At 39.0% G+C, this 26529-nt stretch overlaps 1 protein-coding gene and 1 pseudogene across 2 annotated transcripts in view; one reads left to right on the top strand and one right to left on the bottom strand.

Annotated features, from left to right (window-relative positions):
- coro7 (coronin 7) overlaps window positions 1-26529 on the bottom strand; it is a 129262-nt gene that overhangs the window by 69671 nt on the left and 33062 nt on the right. For both annotated transcript variants that reach the window (XM_088342432.1, XM_088342423.1), the window contains exons 9-10: window positions 25338-25421; window positions 25128-25210 (exon numbers count right to left, since the gene is read on the bottom strand). In XM_088342432.1, coding sequence (XP_088198558.1) covers window positions 25128-25210; window positions 25338-25421 — 167 coding nt within the window. The remainder of the gene's footprint in view (window positions 1-25127; window positions 25211-25337; window positions 25422-26529) is intronic.
- LOC148374918 (U2 spliceosomal RNA) lies at window positions 20797-20922 on the top strand (annotated as a pseudogene).

Raw genomic sequence — 26529 nt, forward strand, 5'->3', positions numbered from 1 at the left:
AAATTTGTAGGGATCCAAATGCAAGGAAGACAAAAATAACATATTTTGATGTGTATCTTTAAAACCAATTTGAATGAGACTATTTTCAGGCAACATCAGTATGTGTATGTGAACAATTATTTAAAGCTCTAATGATTGGTCGTAAGCGGGTTCAACCTTTGCAAACGACTCTCTGGGCTGTGATTTTATGAGTGAGTTTTACAAACCAACACTACACACAAGCATCCCACCCATATTTTTTATGGGTGGGATGGTAGTAGGGGATTTAAACAGCATGTGCACACTTACAAACAAATACCAAAATAAACAGGCCCAAGTACGGTAACCACCTCAACCGTTCAGGAAAACAAGCCCCATTGAGTCAATTTGCTCATTCTAGATAAACTGTCGAGGAGTAAAATCAGAATGTACTCCCCCAGCGGGTTAGGCAGTCATAAATCAATAACTTTTGAGTCATCCTTCCGCTAGCTTAGAATTTTGGTGAAAACCATAAGGAGCCGGCAACAGATGGGTTTTAATCGTAGGCACATGTGGACATAGCTAAACAGCTTCAGGTGAAGAACATACGGGTGACGTCATGTAGAAGAAAAGCTCTCAGCTGAAAAAATGCATGCTCTTCACTACATAAGCATCTGCTAATCTTCATCCGTGAAATGGAAAGATGTGCGGCATATGGTTGTTATGCCTTTCAGATTTGCTTTTAGGTGCTAACAGAGTACAGGATAGTGCAATCCTTTGGATGTTAGCCAACTTTGAATCTCGTGTACCACTCATTGCTCTCTGTTAGTGCACCTACAGATTATGTGTCCCCCGCTCTCTATTTTCTAAGAAACGACAATGAAATGAATAAATAAATAACAGACCGGTTTCACAAGAAAAGGTGTATTTGGCAAAGTTTACACATGCCAAACCAGGAAGTGCCTGAGGAGAACATTCGTTATACTTTGAGGCTGCATGGTAACAAACACAAAAAGGACTTTCAAAAGTGTAGGAAAAGAAGCGCTAATCAGGAGGAGGGGGAAAAAGCGCTGCTTTGTTTTTAGAAGCTGCTTCTCTGGATCTGTTTGTTGGCCCTTGCCTGGTTTCCACTGCTTGCTTGCTCTTCTGCCACAAATTCCTCTTTCCTTCGCCCTCAACTCTGGCTAAGTTTTGACAGCATACCCACTCTCCAACACATTAAACAAGCTTCACAAGTTGCTAAGGATGATTTCATATGAAAATAGACCACAGAGTGTGCGTATTACTTTAGATGAAACTACAGCTGCAATATAAAAGGTGGGTAAGACAGTCAGCACATCAAATATAAGGGGACCTCCAAACGCCCCCCTTTGGTTGTTGTCTACACAACAAAGCACATTTAACACATTGCAGACTGTAAATTCGGGTTTTTAAAAAGTAGTATTTTTGCAAATGTATGTTGTATATAGTGGCAGTTCAAGCAGAAGTCCAGCTAGCACGATATTCAACCCGTTTTGATTTTTGTCGTCCAAGACTTTGGGCTTGTCGAAACCTTGGTGTTTTTTTCTTTTTTTCCACGGCTAATCATTAAAGACGGAGAGACAGTGGATGTGAGATCGGTTTCAACTTATCAAATCTAGGCTAAAAGACTGTATTTATCTGCGCACACACTGATTTGAGTGTATTTCATCTGCATGTCTGCCATTATGTTTTATAGAATAATTTTATCTGCCTTCTTTAAAATTAATGTTGCTATAAATCACGTTGAATTCAAATGTTGCCTGACAAGCCTTGTTTTGCCTTAGGCTGAGTTTACACACAGAATACAGCAAAGAAATCTAAGAAACTTAATTTATGTGACAGACCCCAAACAGAAAGACTAAAACATTTCATTGACTACCTGTAGCATGTAGAGTTTGTAATCAGGATATCGTTTCCATCCCCCCATGACTGTCATATGTATTTTTTCCCCTCACAATAACTGCACTTACAGTGGCTTGCGAAACTATTTGGCCCCCTTGAACTTTGTGACCTTTTGCCACATTTCAGACTTCAAACAAAGATATAGAACTGTAATTTCTTGGGAAGAATCAACAATACATACAACAACACACATTATTGGACATTTTTTAACTTTTTCAACAAATAAACGAAAAATTGGGTGTGCAAAAATTTTCAGCCCCATTGAGTTAATGCTTTGTAGTGGCACCTTTTGCTGCGAAACAGCTGTAAGTCGCTTGGGGTATGTCTCGATTAGTTTTGCACGAAATACTGATATTTTTCTTCCACATGTTTGGTGTGTCTCCCAGGTGTCTTGTGGCAAACTTTAAACAACAGTTTTTATGGATATCTTCAAGAAATGTTTTTCTTCTTACCACTCTTCCATAAAGGCCAGATTTGTGCAGTATACTATTGATTGTTGTCCTATGGGCAGATTCTCCACCTTTAGCTGGAGACCTCTGCAGTTCATCCAGAGTGATCATGGGCCTCTTGGCTACATCTCTGATCAGTTTTCTCCTTGTATGAGCTGAAAGTTTAGGGGGACAGCCCGATCTTGGTAGATTTGCAGGGGTCTGATACTCCTTCCATTTCAATATTATTGCTTGCACAGTGCTCCTTGGGATGTTCAAAGCTTGGGAAAGCTTTCTGTATCCAAATCCAGCTTTAAACTTTTCCACCACAGTATCTCGGACCTGCCTGGTGTGTTCCTCATTCTTCCTGATGATCTCTGCACTTTAAACGGGTGCATTTATACACAGACTTGATTACACACAGGTGGATTCCATTTATCATTGTTAGTCATTTAGATCAACATTGAATCATTCAGAGATCTTTACTGAACATCTGGACAGAGATTGCTTCCCTGAAAGTAAAGGGGATGAATAATTTTGCACACCCACTTTTTCATATTTTATTTGTTAAAGTTAAAAATATCCAATAAAGTGTGTTCCACTTCATGATTGTGTACCATTTATTGTTGATGCTTCTAAAAAAAATACAGTTTTATATCTTTATCTTTATTTTTTGTTTGAAGTCTGAAATGTGGCAAAAGGTCACAAAGTTCAAGGGGGCCAAATAGTTTCGCAAGCAACTGTACCCTTGAAGCAAGCATGAGCCCCACTATGCAATTTGTAACCTTTATGAGGTGAAATCTCTAGAAGTATTTAACAAATGCATTCATTTGAGTTTAATCAGTTGGGTTGCTGGCACACAGCGGAGACGTAGTTCCCTTTTTTACAGCCAATTCATTTGGCTGGAGGTGTCAGCTGCCAATCATGTTGTACAAGATCTTGCAAGTTTTCTTTTATTTTCGTTAGAGGCTGTCGGATACAATCTTCTCTGCAGCATTAAAAAGAGGAACCGGGGCCTATTGCGAACAGAGGAGACATTGTGTAGTAAAAAAACAACAGCAAAAAAAAAAATAAAAAAAATAAAAAAAAAAGACCAGGGGATGCTGCAACATGCCAAGTGGAAGAATCGCAGTCGTTCTGACAAGACATTGCTTGTATTCAGTTTAGATGCTACAACATTTTAGAATATGCATTTTTTTGGGGGCCCAGAAGATGTGTCTTTGCCAAAGGTTACTGTTTCTTAATTATTACAATTACTCATTGGTAAAATAGGCTAATGGATTAGGTTAAATTTAGGTCTGAGCGCTTTCCCAGACAAAAATACAGATGTGCTCATGAAATTTTGGATACCGAGTCCAGTGATTAAGACTTGCAGTTATTTAATCTGTTAAGTAGGTTTTCATCAAAGTGTGTTGGTTGCAGTTAATAGATTAACAATTCACCTTCACCCAGTAGGGGCTTGATCAGTTTCCTTGTAGGCCATGAAGTGCATGTCCAATGTGAGAGAGATAAACTAAAAAGAAAAATCCAGAAATCACAATGCATGAGGGGCAGCACGGTAGCGCAGTGGTTAGCGCGTGTGCGGCACAGTTCTGAGGTCGTGGGAACCTCCTGCGTGGGTTCAAATCCAGCTACCGGCCTTACTGTGCGGAGTTTGTATGTTCTCCCTGTGCTTGCGTGGGTTTCCTCCGGGCACTCCGGTTCCCTCCCACATTCCAAAGACATGCATTTCAGGTGAACTGGCCGGTCCAAATTGTCCCTTGGTGTGACTGAGTGAGTGAGTTGTCTGTCCACGAGTGCCCTGCGATTGGCTGGCACCCAGTTCTGGGTGTCCCCTGCCCACTGCCCGGAGATGGCTGGGATGGGCTCCAGCCCCCCGCGACCCTAATAAGGATAAGCGGTACAGCTAATGAGATGAGACAATGCATGATTTTTTAACAATTTGTTAGTGTGATATAGCTGCATATAAGTAAGTGCCTTGACATGTGCTGGTTTAAGCAGGGGAACCTTTCGTGCCAAATAGTGACGTCTTAGTGTATTTCCTACAGTAACCTTGGAAACGGTGGTCCCAGCTCTTTCCAGGTCATTGACCCACTCCTGTCGTGTAGTCCTGGGCTGATTCCTCACCTTTCTTAGAATCATTGAGACCCCACAAAGTGATATCTTACACGGGACTCCACTCCGATTGAGATTGATCGTCACGTTTAGCTTCTTTTATTTTCTAATAATTGCTTCAACAGTGGACCTTTTTTCACCAAACTGCTTGGCAATTGCTCCGTAGCCCTTTCAGGCCTTGTGGAGTCTCTAGTTTTTTCTAATTTTGTCTCTAGTGTCTTTGGACAGCTCTTTGGCAATGTTACAAGTAAAGTTTTACTGGTTGTATGTGGTGGACAGATGTCTTTATGGAGCTAACAACCTCAAACAGGTTCATCTGATTCGGGATGATACATGGAATGCAGGTGGACTTCTAATGGGCGGGCTAACAGGTCTTTTAGGGTCGGAATTATAGATAATACACAGGTGTTTAAATACTTGTTTGCAGCTGTACCACACAAATAAATTGTGAAAAAAATACTGCATTGTGTTTTCTGGATTTTTCTCACAGTAAACATGCACTCCGATGATGAAAATTTCGGACCCCTTCATGATTTCTAAAAGGGAGAAATAGCAAAATAGCAGGGTGTTCAAATACTTACTTTCTTCACTGTATGTACAGTATATATTACACAAATACAGACACTCCCCTACTCACAACCATTCGACTTACGAAAAACGGTAGATACGAACGAATGATTTTTTTTCGGGATGTCGAAAATTATCCGGACATTGCTGTAAGTTTGACTTTTGTATTGTGTGCATTTTTTTCTGAGTACAGGACATTACTGTAGTGCTTCTTTCCGCCGCTATTGGCTTGTGGCGCTGTGAGAGGTCATCCAGCATCCACCCCGAAGAAGAAATTCGCTTCCTCTTCCTCGTTCGTGTGTAAACATTCTATACTGTGTCTCCAGTGCGCCAAGAACATTTTTATTTTTTAATATCTCGTGCATCCATTCAATATGGTTGGTGTATAGTGTAAAGAAGAGGCGAGACGTTTCTTTTGAAATGAAAGTGGAATAAGAAAGCTTAGTGCAGTTGAGAACATGGTAAGATCGCTTATTTACAGCCACTTTTTACCATGGAATAGGAAGTAGCCTAACTGTTGAAGCTCATCTTCCAAAAGTAAGTTAAATTTAACTTTATTTATCTTTATAGAGCATATCATTTTATGAAATGTTTATTTTTTTAGTACAAACAATACAGGTTGCTTATACAAGCCTTAAACATACTTATATAAACCTTAAATGTACAAAATACGGCACTGAAGAAACTTACTAACAATCACAACTTACGAACGATCATCTCGTACGTAAGTAGGGCCGCGTATATGTGTGTGTGTGTGTGTGTGTGTATACATACACTACCGTTTAAAAGTTTGTGGTCCCTTAGAAATTTCCAAAGCAAAGTTTAAAATATACCGTAAATTCCGTACTATAGAGCGCACCTGATTATAAGCCGCACCCACCACATTTCGGGAGGAAAACCGATTTTGTACATACGCACCTGTATATTAGCCGCATGCGCCCACATTGAGAAAACGCAATACGAACACGAAATTGACCCATACCCGATTCTGTCCAATAAACACAGCCGATAATAATGAACGGAAAATGTTACCGGTACTTAAAAATTAATGCAGACCTGCAGAGTCCGGGTGCCCGTTGAAAGTAACCCAAGGAAAAAAGTGTATATTTCCAAAGGGTGGGAAAAATATATATCCACTATTGTCGGCCGCGTCCACTAACACGTCTCACCTTTACTCCACTTCCCGTCAGCCCGCGTTTGCCCCGCCCCTTCTCTCTCATTTGCTCATTCAAAACATATCAGAATAAGTTTCTAAAAGAGATACATTACAAAAATATACAGTTGCAAATACATATTATACATGGTCACACATATTTACAAAGAAAGACGGTACACCGAGAGAGTTTTCAAAGCTTTAATGATAATATTATAACTTTCATCCCAAACCGAGCCTGTGAAGTGTAGCAAAACGCCTAGCAACACGCTCGCAACACAGTAAACAAGTCTGTTAAAAAAACATACCGTACTTGTAGTAAGTACGGTAAACCGTCCCCATCTCCTTCCTTATAACTGACGTCATCAAAGTCGTCTTCTTTCAGCTTGGGAAAGAGACTTTGTCATATAGATGTCGTCCCACGCTCTACCTTATTCAAAAACACGCTAACATCGCCCTCGCAAAGTAAAGTTTACGTGCGGTAGCTCTGTTTCCGTCTATATCGGACTGCTCGATTGCGTTCAGCTTGAAAGTTGTGTTATGTGACTTTCTTTTTGCAATTTGCATGATAAGGATATGTCTACGCTAATTTAATTTGTGCACAAGCTATGAAGATGTATTCTAAATCTCACCTTTTGAACTCGAGCGCTGCTGGCGGCCGTAAGAAAAATTACATAAAGTGGCTGCATCACTGAATAAGCCGCAAGGTTGAAAGTTTGGGAAAAAAGTAGCGGCTTATAGTCCGGAATTTACGGTTTTATATATATATATATATATATATATATACACACTTTATTTTACTGTATAAAAATATTATTTCTAACCTCTATGTCTCTATATTTTCCATTCAATTAATAAAAACAATTTGACTTTTCAGGAAAAACATTATTGTCTGGGTGAGCCCAAATATTTGAACGGTAGTGAGTATGTATATCAGGGGTAACCAACCCTGTGCCTGTGGTGTGTGTGTATATATATATATATATATATATATATATATATATATATATTAGTAGCAGAGTTTGATAATCTAAATAAATCTGACGTAACACAGAGCAAATGTGAATGCGTGTGACAATCGTGGCCTCGATTTGAGTGTCGCGAAGAAGATAAAACTGGTGTCTACACACATAAGTGACGGAAAAAAGGAAGAAACCGTAATATTTTTGTAGTGAATGGGAGGAAGAATTCTTTCTTACTAATGTGAAAGAAAACTGTCTAATTTGCGGTGCGACAGAGGTTGCGGCAAAGCACTTATCACAAAAGCTTTCATGCTACCGCAATTACCCGCACAGCAGCACACGACAGACATAAAAAATCAGCGAGTTAAAGGCAACTTTGGACAAAGAGCATTCTTTTTCTACAAGGCTGATGAAAAACATTCAGAAAGCAACTAAAGCCTCTTTTAAAGCTACACAATTTTTGATTAAGAAGAAGGCATTTTAAGACGGGTAAGTTAAAAAAAGCAATGATGATTATTGGAAAACTAGACTTCAAGATGAAAAGAATGGCAGCGATATCCTCTCCATACTTTTCAATGTCCAGCTTGAAACACTTTCAAATGTTTTACTAATATTAAAATGATTTAATGGCTGAAAATGAAGTGATTGATAGAAATATGATAATATTTAGTTTAAAATCATTTAATTTTGTTAAATCTTACATAATATATCATTTGTACAAACATGATGCAGAGTTTAATACACTAAAACTGATAAAGACTTAAAAAAAATAAAGGTTATTTCCTGCAAAATGTTGTGAATATTGTTATTTATAAGTGAAACAATTGGAAGGGTATAGAGAAAATAAAATATTGCAAGTTGAAGTTTGTTTCCTATCTTGTTAAATAATTCTGAATAATTAGTATTCATCAATTCTCACTTAAAATGTCAAGAAGATAGAAAATGTAATTGATTAACTAATCAAATTTAAATTCTTGTTTCAAAAGTGCGATATCAAGGTTCCGTTTGTGTTACTCTGTGCCCCTGAAGTTGCTCTCAGCCGCAGAAGGGTTGGAGACCCCTGGTGTCTATCATATATAAATATATGAACAAAAGGCTTCGGAAATTATACTCAAGATTTACAAAACCGTTGGCTTTCACACCAGTCCAACTAATTACCCGTCCTTTAAACATGTCCATTGAGCGTATACACAAACAATCACTGGCAGAACATAATGGCAGGCTTAAGGCTCACCCCGATAGAGACCTTTGAACCCTACCCTATGACCCTTAAAATAGCAGGAATGGATTTCCGCCCAATAGACACCTGTTGGGGTTGACTGCTGAAAACACATAGTAATAGGGTGAACAGGGTTGGCTTCATGCGGTTATTAGTACATTTCACACACATACACACATCCAAATGCTTACACATGGGCACACTGCTAATCCAGGCCGTAGGAAGGTCCTGGACAGTCACAAGTGTCTGGTAGCTGATTAAGCATGAGCTTGTGGATGGGTAGCAGACCGGGATATGGCTACTTTTTAATTTGCTGTTTAGAGCTCATAAGAACATTTGTTTACGCATTCTGATTACCCATCTATTACCTGCACTGCTTATCCTCAGTAGGGTCGCGGGATGCCGGAGCCCATCCCTGACGTCTTTAGGCAGTGGGCAGGGGACACCCTGAACTGGTTGTCAGCCAGTCGCAGGGCACATAGAGAGAGAAAACTCGCTCGCCCATTCACACCTAGGGACAATTTGGACCCTGAAATGCATGTCTTTAGAATGTGGGAGGAAACTGGAATGCAGGAGGAAACCCACGCAAGCATGGGGAGAACATGCAAACTCTGCACAGGAAGGCTGGTAGCTGCTTTAGATCCCATGACCTCAGAACTGTGCAACGGCTGCGCTAACCACGCATTCTGATTATTCAAAGGCTAAACAAGCATGTTGTTGAATAGAATCCTTGTAGAACCCAAATTCAAACTAAAATGATCAGGTAGGCGATGATTTACGACATTTTACCACAAAAACTTGTTTCTTATTTTCAATTGAATGCTTTAACTGTTTTGCACACTTAAAACTGTAGACTAAAACGTACATGAGACCCTTTGCTTACCAGTTGTAATCAGTTGCGCAGAGTACTGATGTTACATTTCCATTACAATGAGCTTCATTACAGCATGCAGATCAAAATCAAGAGAAATATGATTGTGCTTTCCGTATTTTCGCAGCTTTTTTTGTAGATTGGCCAGGAGAGTGAGTTATACTCCAGTGAGACTTATGTGTAAAAATATTGACACATTAATACTGGGTATATCATTTCACATGTTATTTTCACACTAAACCGCAAGAGGGCGCGCTTTAGGACAGTGTTGATCATTTCAACCTTGGCGTTTTATTTTAAATTGCCTTTCAAGATGACAGAGATGTTTTTGTTGTTGGACTTTATTCGAAAGAAATACTCTGTCTAATTTTATATATATATATATATATATACATATACATATATATCCTTCTTAATAATGCATTTTTGGGCTATTGTGACTTATAGTCCGAAAAATACAGTTATGTTAACAACTAAATAAAGTCAACCACCTTGGATAACATTAAGAGTGATGCATGCTTTTCAGTCTCTAAATGAGCCAAAAAAATCATTCAAAATTATGCCTGATTTAACCTTGCTGCAAATTGCAAAAATCAATGAAACAGTAAAGGGATAGTTTTACATTCAGAGTATGATTTCTGCGATACAATAGACAAGGTCGTGAAACTGCATTAAACTTAAGTCATATAGCACAAGTAAGCATGCTTTAATATTGTTGTCCCATTGGCATTGTTTTATTTAATAATTATGGAAAATAAGTGAATCATTTAAAATACAGTATGTACTGAGATTTTGACTTGCAACTGTTGTTGCGTTTGTGTATTGTAACTGTGGTGTAAACAGGTTTGAGGTTAGTAATTGTTAAGATTTTAACATTTTTGAGTTACAAAAACAATCTGGAACTTTGAGGATATGTTTTTGTGAATTCATAAAAACTCAATTAAAAACTATAAAATTATAAGATTGGAATATTTGCACAGCTAGCTTGCCTTACTGCCTCATATACATTCACGGTGCGAAAGCTGCCACCACGTTAACCAAACATGCATGTCTGGTTGACGCCTGCGAGCCTAAGCTGCGGCCTGGAAGTGGTTGCAACACTCAGTCGAAAGCGTGAATGGCCATCCAAGTGGATGGGTTCGGTTAGAGTGAAAGTTTGCATAATTGTCCCTTGAACTCGTTGCTACTCTGAGGTTACTTTAACAGACCCCATACTAATGTAGGCTTTACTTCCCTAACAACCACAAGCTAAATGTATATTCTGTGTTTTATCAAAAAACAGCATTACTGTGTGGAGTGAGAGGTGTATTTAGATGATAGAAAAATACACGCTGTATCTGGAAACCCAAGACAGAGGAGCCTGATGGATAACATAAAACTGGAGTCACCAAAAAAGGAAACGACTTAATAGAGACCAGAAAATAAATCTAGCAAAAAAGGAGGTGTTACAGATGGATGAAGCATTCATGAAAAGGAGGAAAGCAGACAGAGGATTTGGGGGGGTGTAGTGAGGGTCTCTCAAGTTTTACCGCTGCATATTTTCCATCTTATTGAAAAGATATAATTTACCGAAACCAAGTGAAGGTCAGAAGCAGGGAACTTAGTGCCAACTCTATTTAAGCAGTCAGTGCACATTCTCTTTTCTCAGATTTCCTTTTGGTTTGACTGTTCCTTTCTGACCGTCGTCAGCCTTTTCGTCTCGCCATTTCATCTATCAATGTCTGTATAAAAGACTTCACTGGTTTTCCCATTAAGAGGCATATGTGCCCTCGCTAAAAGGCCACGTGTATCTGTCCAGGTTTTTTCAGACTGCAGTAAGAAGGATGCTGGAGGCTCAACACTCCATATTTATGTGAGAAAATTCAAAAGGAAAATAGACAATGAGAAATAAGCACAGCAGACAATGGTATCACGTCAGAGCTATACATCATTAAAAGATACCAGAAGCAGGTGACAGTAGGAGTCACTTTCCTTATATTGAAGAAGTACCAACAATAAAGGATCCTTAAGGAAACTTGTAAGATAATGTACTTTTAACTCTTCCAAAAAGTTAAATACTTCTAATAAAAGTGCTAAAGCAGTACCACTATTTTAACGAGCCAATCAGAAAAAAAAAATATCATAAACCAGCCATGAAAGAATATACATTTTATTTTTCAATCAAATCAAATGCATTTGTAAAGCACCTTTAGGCCAAAAATTGTCACTCAAAGTGCTGTCCAAAAACATTCATCGTACAACAAGACAGTAAGCTGTGTTTTGGAATGGCTGCAAGCTAGCAATACTCTTTTTGGGACGACACTAAGTAACTATCATTTACCTGTAAATGAATCAAGAGTGTCTTTGTTAATGACAGGAAGAGAATAATAATCAATGAACAACATCATTGTCATGGTTCAGGAGTAGAGATCCCTTCAGTGGTAGACTGGTCTTACTAAATTAGAAGAACTGGATGTCACATAGAAATGGTAATCACTTTATTTAATTGATTATGATGAAATAGTGGTGTTTGTTAAAGGACTGATAATGAAATCAGGAATTAGAGCATTGATGCTGTTTCTTAGTAAAATGGCTGAAGTTACATTTTGTCGATTGTTCAAGCTTAAAGAAGTTGTAAAAAATGTTCCTTTCAGCCACCATAAATGGCATGAATAAAGGTAAAGGTGGTCAGGAAGTGTAAAGACCGTAGATGTTATACATGCTCACATATGTGTAAATCTATTCTTACTACTTGTTCAGCAAGCACGTGTTGTTCCAGTCCATTGCTACTGAACAGCCAGCTCCCATCAGGACGTAACCTGGGAAAGTGTGGATGAAAAGCCCAGCAGTTCTCCAGCTTTGTCCTCTTAAGTCGCTTGGGAACAAGTGGATGTTCAAATATTTTCTTGCGGCAGGGGCCTCCTGCCTTGTCTGTGCTGGTCTTGCGTTACAATGTTTATGTAAGTATCTTTGTAGAAAAGTTGGTCCTTTACCCTCTATTTGACAGCTGACCTCTATAAACGGCAATCAGCAGAACCCAAAAGAAAGTGAAACAGCAGGACATAGAATATGAAAGTACAAAAGAGGCAAATTGCCCATTTGTTTTGGGATTCACAAACCCCTATAAAACACCACAAAACACAATATCATATTTTTAGTCCATCCAGATAAGCATCAAAGATGTCATGCCTGAATCTCATCTTAAAATACACACATGCTTCAATACATCTTTGACCAAAACAGTCAAAAGATGATAAATGTTGTTTGGACAGTGGTCTATAACATAAGCTTGTCTTCAAAAGCAAGTATATACATGGTAAGTGCATGGGATTGACCATTCTTAATTGCCTGTAGAAATGCAAGCGCTTCGCCTCACGGTTGGCCAGCCATATAAGACACACCTGCACCTCCAATGTCTTCAATACGCTTTATGTACACAAAAAGAAGAACAAAGCCCCTATGTAAGGTGGTTGATGACCTAGGCTATTGCTTAGGTATTATGGACAAAATCTAAAAAGCAAAATGTCTCTCCTTCAGGGCTTCACAATTATTTTTTTCAAAAAGGATGAATGAAAATGTCGTTAAAAATGAGCTAAAAAATACAAATGACAAAACACTTGCATCACAGGTTCAAATGTCATAAGCTTTCAATAGACTTGAAAAGTGAGTGGAAAAACTGATTGTCGATGTGAGGTGTATGCTGCTTTTCACTCAAGGTCAGCAGGGTTATTTCAACCCAAGAAATGAGAGATATATTTTAGGTAGCTTTTTGTGATGACCCAGAGAGAAACAGGGGGAAAAAAATCAACGCAACTCTGCTGCATCTGGACTTCTACCCATGTGAGATACACACAATGTTTTATCTTTAACCTTAACATAAGAACAAAAAACAGCAAGGGAACAAAGGCTGGCTTACAACTGCAAAAAGCAGCCTTCTACAACTAATTGGTTTCTGAGCACCCCACCACCACCGCACAAAATGTCCACACAATAGCCGGCTGTCTAATTGACCTCACAGAAATAACATAGGACTGCTTCATACAGAGTTGATGTTTGAGCAGAAAAAATGACAAGCCTCTAAGCTGGAGTCCCAACACTAAGGGTTCTCAACATTTTCTTCCTTTCTTCCACTCCTGACTCTCTTTTGCACAATGGGCAAATTATTTCCTGACCAGCACAACATGCCCGACTCTTCAAGTGTCTGCATTACCATGAACATTTTTAATTTGCTGAGGTCACACACCTGCACCAGGAAGCCTCCAGAAGGAGGCCTAGGCAGGTGCGCGGGAGATTTTGTTGGCATAACATTTCATGACAAATGGGTGACTTTTGACTGGCAGTAATTTGGGCTCGAGGCCTTTTTCTGGTTTGCAATTTAACAGTATGTCAAAAGATAGCCTCACACACAATAAACTAGTGAGTATTTGCTACAAAACACATATCCTTCAGAATCCAAGTCAATTCACACGTATTTATATAGCCCTTAATCACAAAAATGTCTCAAAGGACTGCACAGGATTACAATTACATTACCATTACTTGATCTTAAACCAGCATGAGGGCAAGGAAAAACTGATAACCTCAGCGTGAGGAAAAAAAGAAATCTTGAGAGGGGGCCTCACAAGTGGTAATCCCCCTTCCAGGATGACCAGGGTGGAATAGACTTAGTATTGAGTTACAGTACACAAACAATAGTAAACATCAATAAAAGAGAACACTAGGTAACATGTTGAAATTTGTCCGGAAAGTGTATGACAGCAACGACGCCCCCAGCCTGTAAGAATCCCAACTAATTAAGAATAAAGGGTACAAGGAACAAGTCATCACTAATGACTGGCATTCACACAGCCAGGTATTCATATTAAACTACAAAATGCAGCCATAAAAACATACAAAGATGAATGGAGCCAACATTAGTCCAACAGCTAAAAAATGGAATGTGGCTTATTTTCCCTACCTGGCTAGCAATAACATGGTGAGTGATGTCAACAACCCAGAGACACATGTAACCTTTCTGCTACCATCCCATCATGAAAGCTTATTCCTGGTAATTTAATTTCATACAGAAGGGTGGAGAACTCAGATTATAGTTTTGGATTTGAGAGTAGATGCAATGTTTTTGCAGTCGAAATTTGAGAGGGTAAGACAAACGGGCTTGTGCGAAATATTTCAAGACTCAGTTCAGCGATTGTGAATTTGACAGATAGAAGCCTCACGTACAACCGGGAGCCATTTGCATAGGACGCCACCAGTTATTGGCATTTTGCTTTTTGGAGCACAGGGGGAAAACAGTGAGCTTCTTTTTCACACGATGCATGCACTCCCAATATAAAACACTGTGGTTTCAGCAGTGGCATATTAAACATTTTAGACTCCTTACTGAAGGATAAATATACCAATGTTTTTGACAACATTATTCATATTATTTATGACAGAAGAAAAACAGGAAGCTTAATGGTACTTTTTTCAATAAATACTATGTAGTCATTATGTTTCAAGTTTTTTGACACAAATCAAGCAAGTCCTCAATGGTAAATGGTCTGCATTTATATATCAAGTCAATGAAGACCTCCCAAAGCGCTTTACAATGTGCTTCACACTTACCCATACTCACACACCAATAGCGGCCATGCAGCCATGCAAGGAGCCGACCTGCTTATTGGGGGCATTAGGGATTCAGTGTCTTGCCTAAGGTCACTTCGACATATAACACGGAGGAGCCGAGATCTACACGCTGTAGTTCCCATTCAGTTTTGTCCAGTCACTGGAGTTTCCTTTAAATCTTCAAGGAACAGCAACCACCAATGACAAAAATAGAGACTACTTCTAAAGTCTATGTTGTAAGCTATTCTCCACAGTATGATTCATTGTAGGGATGTTGAAAGTGCCCTAGCGCTGTTGTCGACACATAAGGGCGTATACTATTATTCATCAGGTAGACCTGATTCTTTTGAGGCAGTAGTATAAGGCACAACAATATGTTGCCAACTTTGTAGTCGCTATCTGAATGTGGTAGTCGCCATTTTGAATGGCCATATGATCCAAAAACAAATGACCTGGACATCTTGGAATGGGGTTGAAAATTGCAGCTGTTCTTCTGTGAATTTTTTTGAAAAGTTTCATGTATCCATAGAGAGTGCAAACTACCTCCAAGTGTCTGCAAGCGTACAAATTAAAGCAATAAATCACATGTGACCTAACAGTAGTAGTTTGACAATTGTGTACAGTAGGAGCTATATAGTTTACCAAATAAAAGTCTATACTGATGAAGTTCATTTTCTTAATTATCACTTTTTTCACCTAAGACTATTTTCTTTAAAAAACACAAATCAAGCACCAAATAAACACCCTGCAGTGATTTACATCATCCATACTTACACACAAATAAACTAACTTTATCAAACAAATCAAACAAGCACTAATAAACTAACACTAATAAGTACGGCTGAGTCGTGTAGACAAAATGAGTGCAAGCAAGACTTTTATGACTAATAGACAAGTACGAAGTACATTTTTCCTCTCAATAAAATTGGCACAATCGCCAGAAACCCAGTCAGTCATTGAATTTAAGCCATTCGTATCCTTTATAAAGTTTCGAGGTGTGCAGTGACAATCTCGTCCTAGGCATCAGTGGAGGATGTGGGGACTGTGTAGTGGGCGGACTAATGGAAAACACATTCCCTTTCCCCACTGACTTTCACCATCCCTTTTATAGAGTAAATATCATCATTATTTGGGAGATGGTATGATTTGAAGGGCCTTAGTTTTGTGATGGGGCAAAGGTGATACTCGTAATAAAAAGTTTACGATTTGCATTAAATCTGAATACAGATTAAGGATAAAATGAAGAGATATGATTGAGGACATTGGAGTGAAAAGATAATTAGGATTATTTCGGACCCGGAATATTTACAACCATTCTAAGCGCCTGTTGTCTGGCAACCCCTATGGACCTGACAACATGGCTCCAAAGCAGCATTTGCTCTGACACTCAATTCCAAACATTGCATCCATATGCTTGCAGCAAATACCCTAAGACTGTTTCCACTTAAAGACTGCATTCCCTGCCAGCCTCTTTCACGTCTTCATCAGAAGGATCAGCTACTGAAGAGAATGTAGAAGCGTGCCAAAATAAAATTGGGTGGCCCAAAATAGTTTCAGAGCTTCTGTGCATGGAACGGATGCCAGGCGCCAAAAAACGCAAACTTCATTACAGAATCCATTTTTCTATATGTTGACCAGAAAATATCATCGGATGATGTTGTTTGTTTGTCTACAAGATAAAAGGTTTGGTGTGACAGTCTCTAAAACCTAAATTTGCTTTCTGCATCTACCTTGTGATGTACTCAAGTGCCACATCATTTAAAAAAAAAATCATCACTGTCTGCTCCATCTTAAAAATCCAAACGACAAAAGACATTTCAGTAAAGCTGAATGGAAAAAGATGGTGGAGGTAGGGAAAAAAAGACTAAAGGAAAAATGAACTCCCCCTCATTTTTACTTCTGTGGCAAGTTCACACAAAAAGGTCTTTCTAATCCCTGGAGTGCTGAGCGCATACCTGTGGAATGAAACCAAAACCCTCTGTGAATTATATTAAATATCCCATGCCAAACGCTCGACATACTTTCATCTGTGTATGCTTTTTCAAACTCCATTTGGTTCTGTACTGGGAGGAAATTTTAAATTGAATTCCAGACACTGGGAAATGGTCAAACTTGATATCAATTAGTGCAGATAAACAACTGATTGGAGGAAAGAAAATGAGTCACTGCATTACAACATATGAGATGAAAATAAAAATAAACCAAAAACGATATATTTTATATGCACCCTTTTCTTAAAAAAAAAATCTCCCATGTTGCCTTAAATCTCACACTTGCATCCAAATGACTGATTTGAGTAGAGGTTCTTTGATAGGGTCATATCTTTGAGGCACGTTGAAGACACACCGCCAAGTTTAAGGTGCCAATACACTGAGGACGGCCATATGACTTTTCCTTTTTTCAATATGTTATAGAGTTTCATTTGCCCTTTTGTAATAGTAGAGCAAATAGATGACAACAAGGCCAAACTATCGTCCAAACAGTGTTTTTACTTTTTGTATGATTTTGGTAGCTGCGCTGCAGCTGAACCTAATCCCCACAGGAAAGCCTTCATCTGGGATTGATTTTCGAAGGGCCTGGACCCTAATCGAAGAAAGAGCAGAGTGTTCCCTGCCTCTCTTCGATCCATTGGATTAAAGGGGAGTGAGCCTGGCTAAATTATACCCGAAGACTGCGCCCTGCACTCCGGCACTACCTCACAGAAAAAATACACAGAAATAGAATATACCAAGAGGGTGTGTGTAGCAATTGGTGCTCCATGCAAAAAGGCTAACTCCTTTCGTTAACATTACAATCCATTAATTTTGACAGACTCAGGGGGCAGGGCCTTTGTATAACCTGTGACTGGGTTGACAAAACAATTGAACTCTTGGGACAAAACTGACCTTGTCTTTTGCAACTGACTTACACCAGGTGAGGGCAATCGGCTGTTTTCAGGAACAATGTACACTACATAATTGTTGGTCGCAGTCAGAAAGACCTGCTTGCCATCAAAGCTGTCAGAGTGTACTTTTGACACTAAAGATAAGTGTGATAAAATGGTAACCCATTGAGGGTATTGCCTATTTTATTACGTAGAGATCGAGCGCCTACTAGCTATTTAGGAAAGCTGGTAACAAAAATCGGATGGCTAATCAATTGATTTGTTTTTATGAAAACTAGCATGAACACACACTCATCATGGAAAAGGTCAATTGAAAGAGTAGCTCTAAGTATTATATTGGGAATAATTTTACGAGTCTGTTCATTTGTAGATGGAAATAATGTGACAAACCAAACGGATTACAAAAAGCAACGTCGACCGAAGCAGAAATATTTAAGGCAGATTCCTATTCATCTGAAGGCATTTCCGTGTGTTTTGGAGTAAATATTTTCCACGCTTGGGTTCTATGGCGTGTCCTTAATGTGACGAAGCCATTTCCAGCCGGCATTACAAGAAATTAAAGACGGTCCAGGGGACATACTGGTGAGTAACACCGGCTCTATCGTTTTTGATTATCTTGTTTCAGACTGATCGTGAGTACATTTTGAAATTATCATATATCGTATACAAAGAGTTTAAGCTTTCCAATGATATGCAGCGTGACATATTTCAGTGACTGGTGACATCATACAGACACATATTTGTTCATCAAAAGTCCGGCGGCCCACCGGCGGGCCGTCGAACGTAAAGGGGTTAAGGTACTGTATATTGTTAAAACTCTTTCTGTGTACAGTCTTTCTTTATAAATATCTCAGGTTTCAATGTGGACACATGCGGCTTATAGTCAGGTGCGGCTTATGTATGTACAAAAATGTTTTTGTCTTTAAAGATGTACTGGGTGCGGCTTATAATCTTGTGCGGCTAATAGTCCGGATTTTACGGTAAGCCATTTTTAAATTTGTGCACAATGCAGGAATAGTCGATTGAAAGCATGTTTAATTGTGAGTACATTATTTTCGTTCTGCTTTTCAGTTTGAATCGGAAAACATGCTAAGCAAACATTCAAACAATTGAAAACTGGTTTCACAAAAAAACAACCGTTTTGTGAGTGACAAAACCAGCATAGCGGCTCAACATGGACTTTGCATATAACCAGTTATACAGGACTGTCTCAGAAAATTAGAATATTGTGATAAAGTTCTTTATTTTCTGTAATGCAATTAAAAAAACAAAAATGTCATACATTCTGGATTCATTACACATCAACTGAACTATTTCAAGCCTTTTATTATTTGAATATTGCTGAATTTGGCTTGCAGCTGAAAAAAACTCAAAAATCCTATCTCAAAATATTAGAATACTTCCTCAGGCCAAGTAAAAAAATAATTTTATAACAGCAAAACCAAATCAAACATTTGAAAATGTCCATTGATGCACTCAGTACTTGGTTGGGAATCCTTTTGCACGGATTACTGCATCAATCCGGCGTGGCATGGAGGCAATCAGCCTGTGGCATTGCTGAGGTGTTATTGATGCCCAGGATGCTTCGATAGCGGCCTTCAGCTCATTTGCATTTGTAGGTCTGTTGTCTTTCATCTTTTTCTTAACTATACCCCACAAATTCTCGATGGGGTTCAGGTCAGGGGAATTAGCAGGCCAATCAAGGACAGTGATGCCATGGTCAGTGCACCAGTTACTGGTGGTTTTGGCACTGTGGGCAGGTGACAGATCATGCTGGAAAATGAAATCCTCATCTCCATAGAGCTTTTCAGCAGATGGAAGCATGTAGTGCTCTAAAATCTCTTGGTACACAGTTGCATTTACTCTGGACTTGATGAAACACAGTGGACCAACACCAGCAGCTGACATGGCTCCCCAAACCATTGCTGACTGTGGGAACTTCACACTGGATTTCAAGCAACTTGGATTTTGCTCCTCTCCAGCCTTTCTCCAGACTCTGGCGCCTTGACTTCCAAATGAAATGCAAAACTTGCTTTCGTCTGAAAAGAGGACTTTGGACCACTCTGCAACTGTCCAGTGCTTCTTCTCCATAGCCCAAGTCAGACGCTTCTTCCGTTGTCTTGAGTTCAGAAGTGGCTTGACCATGGGAATACGGCTATTGTAGCCCATTTCCCGGACACGTCTGTGAACTGTGGCTTTTGATACCTGGACTCCAGCTTCAGCCCACTGTCTTTGAAGCTCCCCCAAATTCTGGAAGCGGCTCTTCTTCACAATTTTGTTAAGGCTGCGGTCATCTCTCTTGGTTGTGCAGCGTTTCCGGCCACATTTTTCCCTTCCAACAAACTTTTTGTGGATATGCTTTGAAACTGCACTCTGTGAACAGCCTGCTCTTTGAGAAATTTCTTTTTGTGTCTTACCCTCCTGATGGAGGGTATCAATGATGGTCCTCTGGACAGCAGTCAGATCAGCAGTGATTTAGTTTACTGAACCAAGCTGAGTGTTTTTAAGGCTCAGGAAACCCTCGCAAGGTGTTTCGAGTTAATTAGATGATTCAGGTGATTAGTTGAATAGCCTACTTGTATACTTTTTCATGATATTCTAATATTTTGAGATAGGATTTTTGAGTTTTATTAAGCTGTAAGCCAAATTCAGCAATATTAAAATAATAAAAGGCTTGAAATAGTTCAGTTGATGTGTAATGAATCCAGAATGTATGACATTTTTGTTTTTTTAATTGCATTACAGAAAATAAAGAACTTTATCACAATATTCTAATTTTCTGAGACAGTCCTGTATACCATTAGTTCTGTCAAAGTGTATTGAAGACTGCAATAAGGTTTTTGGTCCACTTTTTTCATGTAAATGAATAATCCGTTTTGTTTTTCGTAACTGACACAGCCGTATGGCAACTGCTATATATTGGCAGTGATTATGTAACTTACACTTGCTGTGATTAAAAATAAGGCACATATCTTGTTATTTTAAAGAATTTGTCATGAATTGCATTTTTTTCCACCTCATGTTTATAAACTCGTTTCAGTACTCTATATGCAAATGGTGGTTTTGCTAAAACCAAGGGTCATAGTTCGGGCTAACAAAATTGAACTTACAAGCACCCCGAGCTGGATGTGGGATTCCAACTGTTTCAGCATGCGCTGTAAGTTTGATTTTTGCAATCTGGAGATGGAATAAGAGCTTGCTCTGTCCACTCCACGCATCGGCCCGGTATTGCAGTACCTCCGGGAATGGTGCATTCGCACTGATCGCTGCATGGCTCTGTGGCTGGTACCTTGACTCGGCCTCTTGGCTGTGAGCAAGTGTTTGGACCCCTTGGCTTTGTAGCGTATTATGATTTGACCGATAATGGATAATTGATAAAGAATATAGAACAATAAACCTTACAAAATCCCCCCCCCCACCAAGAGTTGTCATTTTAAACTCCTTCAGACAAGAAAATGGTTAAGACATCTGCTGAACTGCATCTGCCATTAAACAAGTTATTCAATTTTCCTTGATTACTTTGAAGACAAAATTGATCAACAATCAATCTCATACCAATACAACTGACTCGAGCAGCTGATAAGGATTAATTATATTTACTGTTGTGTTCATTTTTTAGATATATGATTATATTTACACTGTATATGTATACTGTATTTTCAAAAGTGACGTTTTTTTTACAAAGTGCAATGGTATCCTGCTTTGCTGGTGAATATAGGCCAGTCACAGTATTTTTTTCCAACTCCAACCCCCATTGAAATAACATCACCCCTTCATTATTCTTCATTCAAAATGATTCCACCCACAGCCCATTTCTACTGGCTGCAGGAAAGGGCGTCTAGAAGTTTGCGGCAGTCCAATGAAAACAGTCCTACTTAAATCTGTGGACCGCTAACGCTAACTTGAGAGAACCCAGCCTGCTGCTACTATTCCACCCTATGTTTACCACAGCCCTTTTAATTAGAAACAGGCAAGAAAAAGAGAACAAATCTTTCTTTATGTGGACTTCAGGCCTACAAATGACAGGGAGGAAATGCTCCACGCTGTATGTTTGACTTGAAGCATCCCCGGCTGCGCGCACAATCACAACTGCACGGTTAAATTAAATGGAGCAGAGATAAATGAAAAAAAAGTTCTCCTTTTGATGGCTGGATTTTTCGACACATGTGCCGAGGCAAAGCTCAACACAAACAAAATTACCCAAGAGAAAATGACCCATGATAACAGCATTCGAAAGAACCAATCCCCAACAGACCATAGGGAATATGAGGACAAGCACAATAAATGAAGGCAGTGTTGTTTTCCCTGCTATTGGGAGGGAAGTCTAGACATGCATGGAGGAGACAGATTGCATCCAGAGATATGGAGAGGATGATGTGCTATATGATATGAGTTGACTAAACAATAGTAGAAATTACAAGACTACAACATCCGAAAGTGCTTTACCAAACTTGATTACAAATTGGGATTGCATGGATTCTGTTAGCAGTGAAAGAAAAGAACAAAAAATTCAGCATCACAGGAAACAATTATTCTGTATCCATTTTCCTCTAGCGTTTGACCTCATTAGGTTGTAGGGTGTGTGTAGCCTGTGTCTATCTTGAGAAACCATTTAAGTTCATGCAATAAGTACGTTTACATGCAAGCAACAGTAGGATTGGAGTCTGTATTATGATTGCATGTAACCTCGGACAGATAGCTAGTATATTTTGACTGAAATGGTTGGGTTAGTTCAGGGGTTGCCAACCCAAAATTTTGAAAGAGCCGTAACAGACCAAGAAAAATAATCAAACAAACAAAAATAAATATGTCTGCAGCCGCCCAAAATTAACAGCCTTATTAAAAGCCTCATAAGAACCTATTTTTAAATTGAAAGAAAAGGTGATTTTTACACAAAAGTTAGTCATTCTATAACACTTATTAAAAAAAAACTTCAGACAAAAGAATACATACATATTTCCCCTCCCCCATACTTTTCATTTTCAAACATTTTAGGACAATCTCTATGGGGCCACTAGGGCAGGGCTACAAGGGTTCTTGAGCTGCAGGTGGCTGACCACCGGGTTGGTCCTTTGATTTTGCGATTACACGCGCATGTAGATGCATTTGAGTAGTTTTTTTTTGCGCATTACTGGTATGTTTTCGGTACCGACAAGAACTGGGGACTTGGAGTAAATACAAATAATCATCACTTTACCATCTTAATTCAAAGGAAAACTACATGAAGATAGTTTAATAACTAATATAGATGAAAAACACATTTATCCATGTAAAGTATTAGTCATTTAAAATCAAAATTGCATTTGCCTCCCAACAGATTGTTGGGCTTTGCACTCAACTCTTAACTCTCATGAAGCCTTACTACACACATTTTGAGTAGGCCACTTAACACATCCAAATCCTACTAGGCAAAGGACTTGTCTCTGCAGCTTTGTTGACAATGTCATGGTCAATAGATGTGAGAATTCCCTTTCCATGTACATCAGCATGAAGGCCTCCAAAGGTTCCAGAGACAGTGAGCTTCTTTGGCTAGTTTTTACACATTTTAAAGCAGAGAAGCATCGCTCACATCAAACCCGAGTACAGGAAAGGCTCAATATGAACTTAAATCAAAGACTATTGCAAACTATTATTACAGACTATTAACCAACATGAGGGCAAATGATACACATATTTACATGACTTGACTTGACTAGATGCCAGCCCAATGACATGGTATTCATCTGTCAGAGGACTTTTTTCTTCTGTGTTTAGATTTCTTTTTTTTTTCCTTCTCTTTTTTCCCCCCAAGCTTTTCTTCTTCTTCTTTTTCTAGTATTTTACATCTTTTTTGTTATTCTTCCAGCCTTGTACTTCTGTTTTCTTCCCTTATTATTGTTTGTGCCTGTTTTGTTCTTTATTTTTTCTTTTTACATTTATGTCTTTTCTTTTTAGCTTTATTTGTCCCCCAAAAGTAATTCTGTGCACAATGTTACATAATATTTTTTAATATGTGGATAAAAGTAACAAAAACAGTCTGACTAGGCTTTTTTTAGTGTGCCGAGCCGAAAAAAACGCTTTTTGAGAAAGAGACGGTATTCTCATAACTACGAGCCAAGATGAGCAGTTAATTGCTAAATTCTGCAAACACGTAGCACAACACACAACATGGACACGGGAATGACAGGAAAAAAGTGCAAGATGCGTGAAATGGATGGCAAAAGTCCTTTTCGCATGTTTTTTCTTTTCCTGGCATTCACATGAAGACAGTTTTGCCAAATAGCTAACTACAGAATGAATGCATGAGTTAAGTTAGAAAATGCAAGTGACAGATACGTGTTAAAATTATTTTTCTCATCCAGCAAGCCCAAACTCGACCTTGACATGAGCCGGCTTTTCGGGAAATCACCAGTTCTTACCGCTTAGTCACTACAGCATTGCGAATACTACACGCAAACTCCAGCATACTTGCTAAAAAGGACTCATCTGTATTGGTTGATTTCTCTGGGACATATAACCTTTTACTTTTTGCTGCCACAGTAAAAACGCCTCAGGTGTATTCGTCTATTATACAGTGGATTGCAGAGTTGTGTCTATACATAGTTTAACTCCATGTTTCTGGCAAGTCACGTTAGGGCACAACTTGTAAACACACAGGATGCAGTAATGGAGTTTACTTTCGGAGCGTGGAAGAAACAAGTACAAGACTTGAAATAATTTGGTGAGTGACATACACTAAATCATCCTTTGCTTAGTGTGAAAAGTTAAATGGGAAACCACTTCTATTTGGGTAAATACGTAATTTCCGCTTCGCCCTTCTAATTAGAATACTCGTAAACGTCATGTATGAGGGGTCATTAGTTTGCCTGCAGACATGTAAACTACCCAGAATCCTGACCCCAGTACTGTATTTCAAGATTGTGTATGACATTAAAATCAGTGATCTCTTCGAAACTGTTTGACCCAAATAAAAGGGAAGACACAGGTCACAGTTAAAAAGCCAGGTCATGTGAATGTAAAAAAACAGCCATATCATTTTAAAAATTTGATAGTTTAGTCTTTCTTTTCTATGATATAATTTTAGTACAATCATAATGCAAGTGACAAGTCTATAAAGAGAAATACTCAGCCATCTGATTCCCTGTTTGCATTCTTATGGTCTCCGCCACCCACATTTGAAAAAATAAATGAAGCAACTGCAGAGAAAAGCACTGAGGTGTTTAAGTGCTTATTGCGGTCGCTTCACACAGTCACAGTGGTTATGAATAGAAGAAACCATTCAGAGAACATCACCTTGCAAATGGCAAGAATGGAAGGTGGCAGGGGGCAGTGGGACATTTACCACATTGATGTCTTACAGCTAAAAGAAATCTTTTAGTGTGACAAGAACTTGCTAAGTACAGCAAAGACATTTAAAGGTATGACATTGTGACAGTGATTTATGAGGATGGACCACCACGGTTTAAACACTTGTGCAGTACTCACCCACTGGACGTGCCAAAGGTCTGAGACCTCACAGAAGATGTCAAGTTCCTTCTGTCCCAAAGCCTCACCTCTCGGTTACGCGTCTAAAAACACAACAAAACTAACTAAAACTCAACTATAGGATCTCTTCAATATTGTTTTTAATTACAATATATTTGAGTCACATGAAGCTTTGGGGGGATTTGTTTTTTAAAATATAATCATTCTCACCCTATCAAAGCCTGTCGTCAGTAGAAAGTCATCCTTGGCCCACAATATGCGAGAATCTTTGTTGTTCTGAAGGCAAGCGGCACTCTGCAAGACAGAAAATACAAACAACCAATCGTATCATATTGGGAAGGTTGACATGTTTACATTTGTTGCCAAGTTGCAGATGTGCAAGAAGAAGAGATGCCACTTAGAGATGTCAGTCTCTGGACAGAATAGAACTTGTCCAATGAAAGGAGAGCTAGTTGTTTTGCTAACGTAAAAGACAAAAATGGAATTTGCCTGAGTAGTGTCTTGGATTACTGAGAGGTGACGTTGTGTCTGCATGTTCCGAGAGTCTAGTTTTAGGTATGGTGTGAAAACAGCTAACTCATTTTGATTGACAGAGCTCTAAAAGAAGTAATGCGCATTGTGAGCACAAATGAGTCACCACAACCCTTAACGTTGAAACTAAAGAATAAAATAGTAGATTTTGGACATTTTTGCATGTGCTCTGTGTAACTCAACTACCCGTGGTTGAAATCACCTGTGTTTAACCAAAGACTTTGAACTTTCCATAGGAGCGGATGGTAGTGTGAATAGTTGCCATTCCAAACATGACTGGCTGGGGACCTTTCCAGGAAGTATCAGACCTTGTCAATAGTAACCTGTGACAGACTCTAGCTCACTCATAACTGGAAACTAGTGCAAGCACTTGGAAAACGTATTGGAAGATGGTGCTGAAAAGATTGATATCTCAGAAAAAAATCCGTTTTATACTTGCACAGTCTGTGAACTTCAAAAAACTTCAAAAAGGTCCTCTTCCACAATGGGCATAACTCAATGGATTTGCCAGACGAATTGAGCCTGCACAAATTACAGCTGCCATTATTTTTATTGCCTAAAGGGGCAAATGTAGCTGGACATCAGGAACTTATTAACGCTCTCACATGTTTACCGCCAGGTTTTAGGGCACTTGTAAACGGCAGCACAAGGGGACATTGTGAAACTATAGGTGCCAGAGTACGAGCTGGCAAGTTACCCTGCTAAAAAAAGACAGTCTTTCTGGATAAAATGGCCACTGACTTACATCCTAGCAGGGTTCAAGTCTGTGTGAACCTCATGAAAATAACCATCCAATCATAGTGTTTCTCATTAGAGTTGTGTTCTTAAGTAACATGGAGAAAATGGTGGATACCTTCAATGCAGTAGTTCT

This window comes from Urocampus carinirostris, chromosome 1 (assembly GCF_059441175.1).
Source record: "Urocampus carinirostris isolate Australia breed hairy pipefish chromosome 1, RoL_Ucar_1.0, whole genome shotgun sequence".
Classification (NCBI taxonomy): domain Eukaryota; kingdom Metazoa; phylum Chordata; class Actinopteri; order Syngnathiformes; family Syngnathidae; genus Urocampus; species Urocampus carinirostris.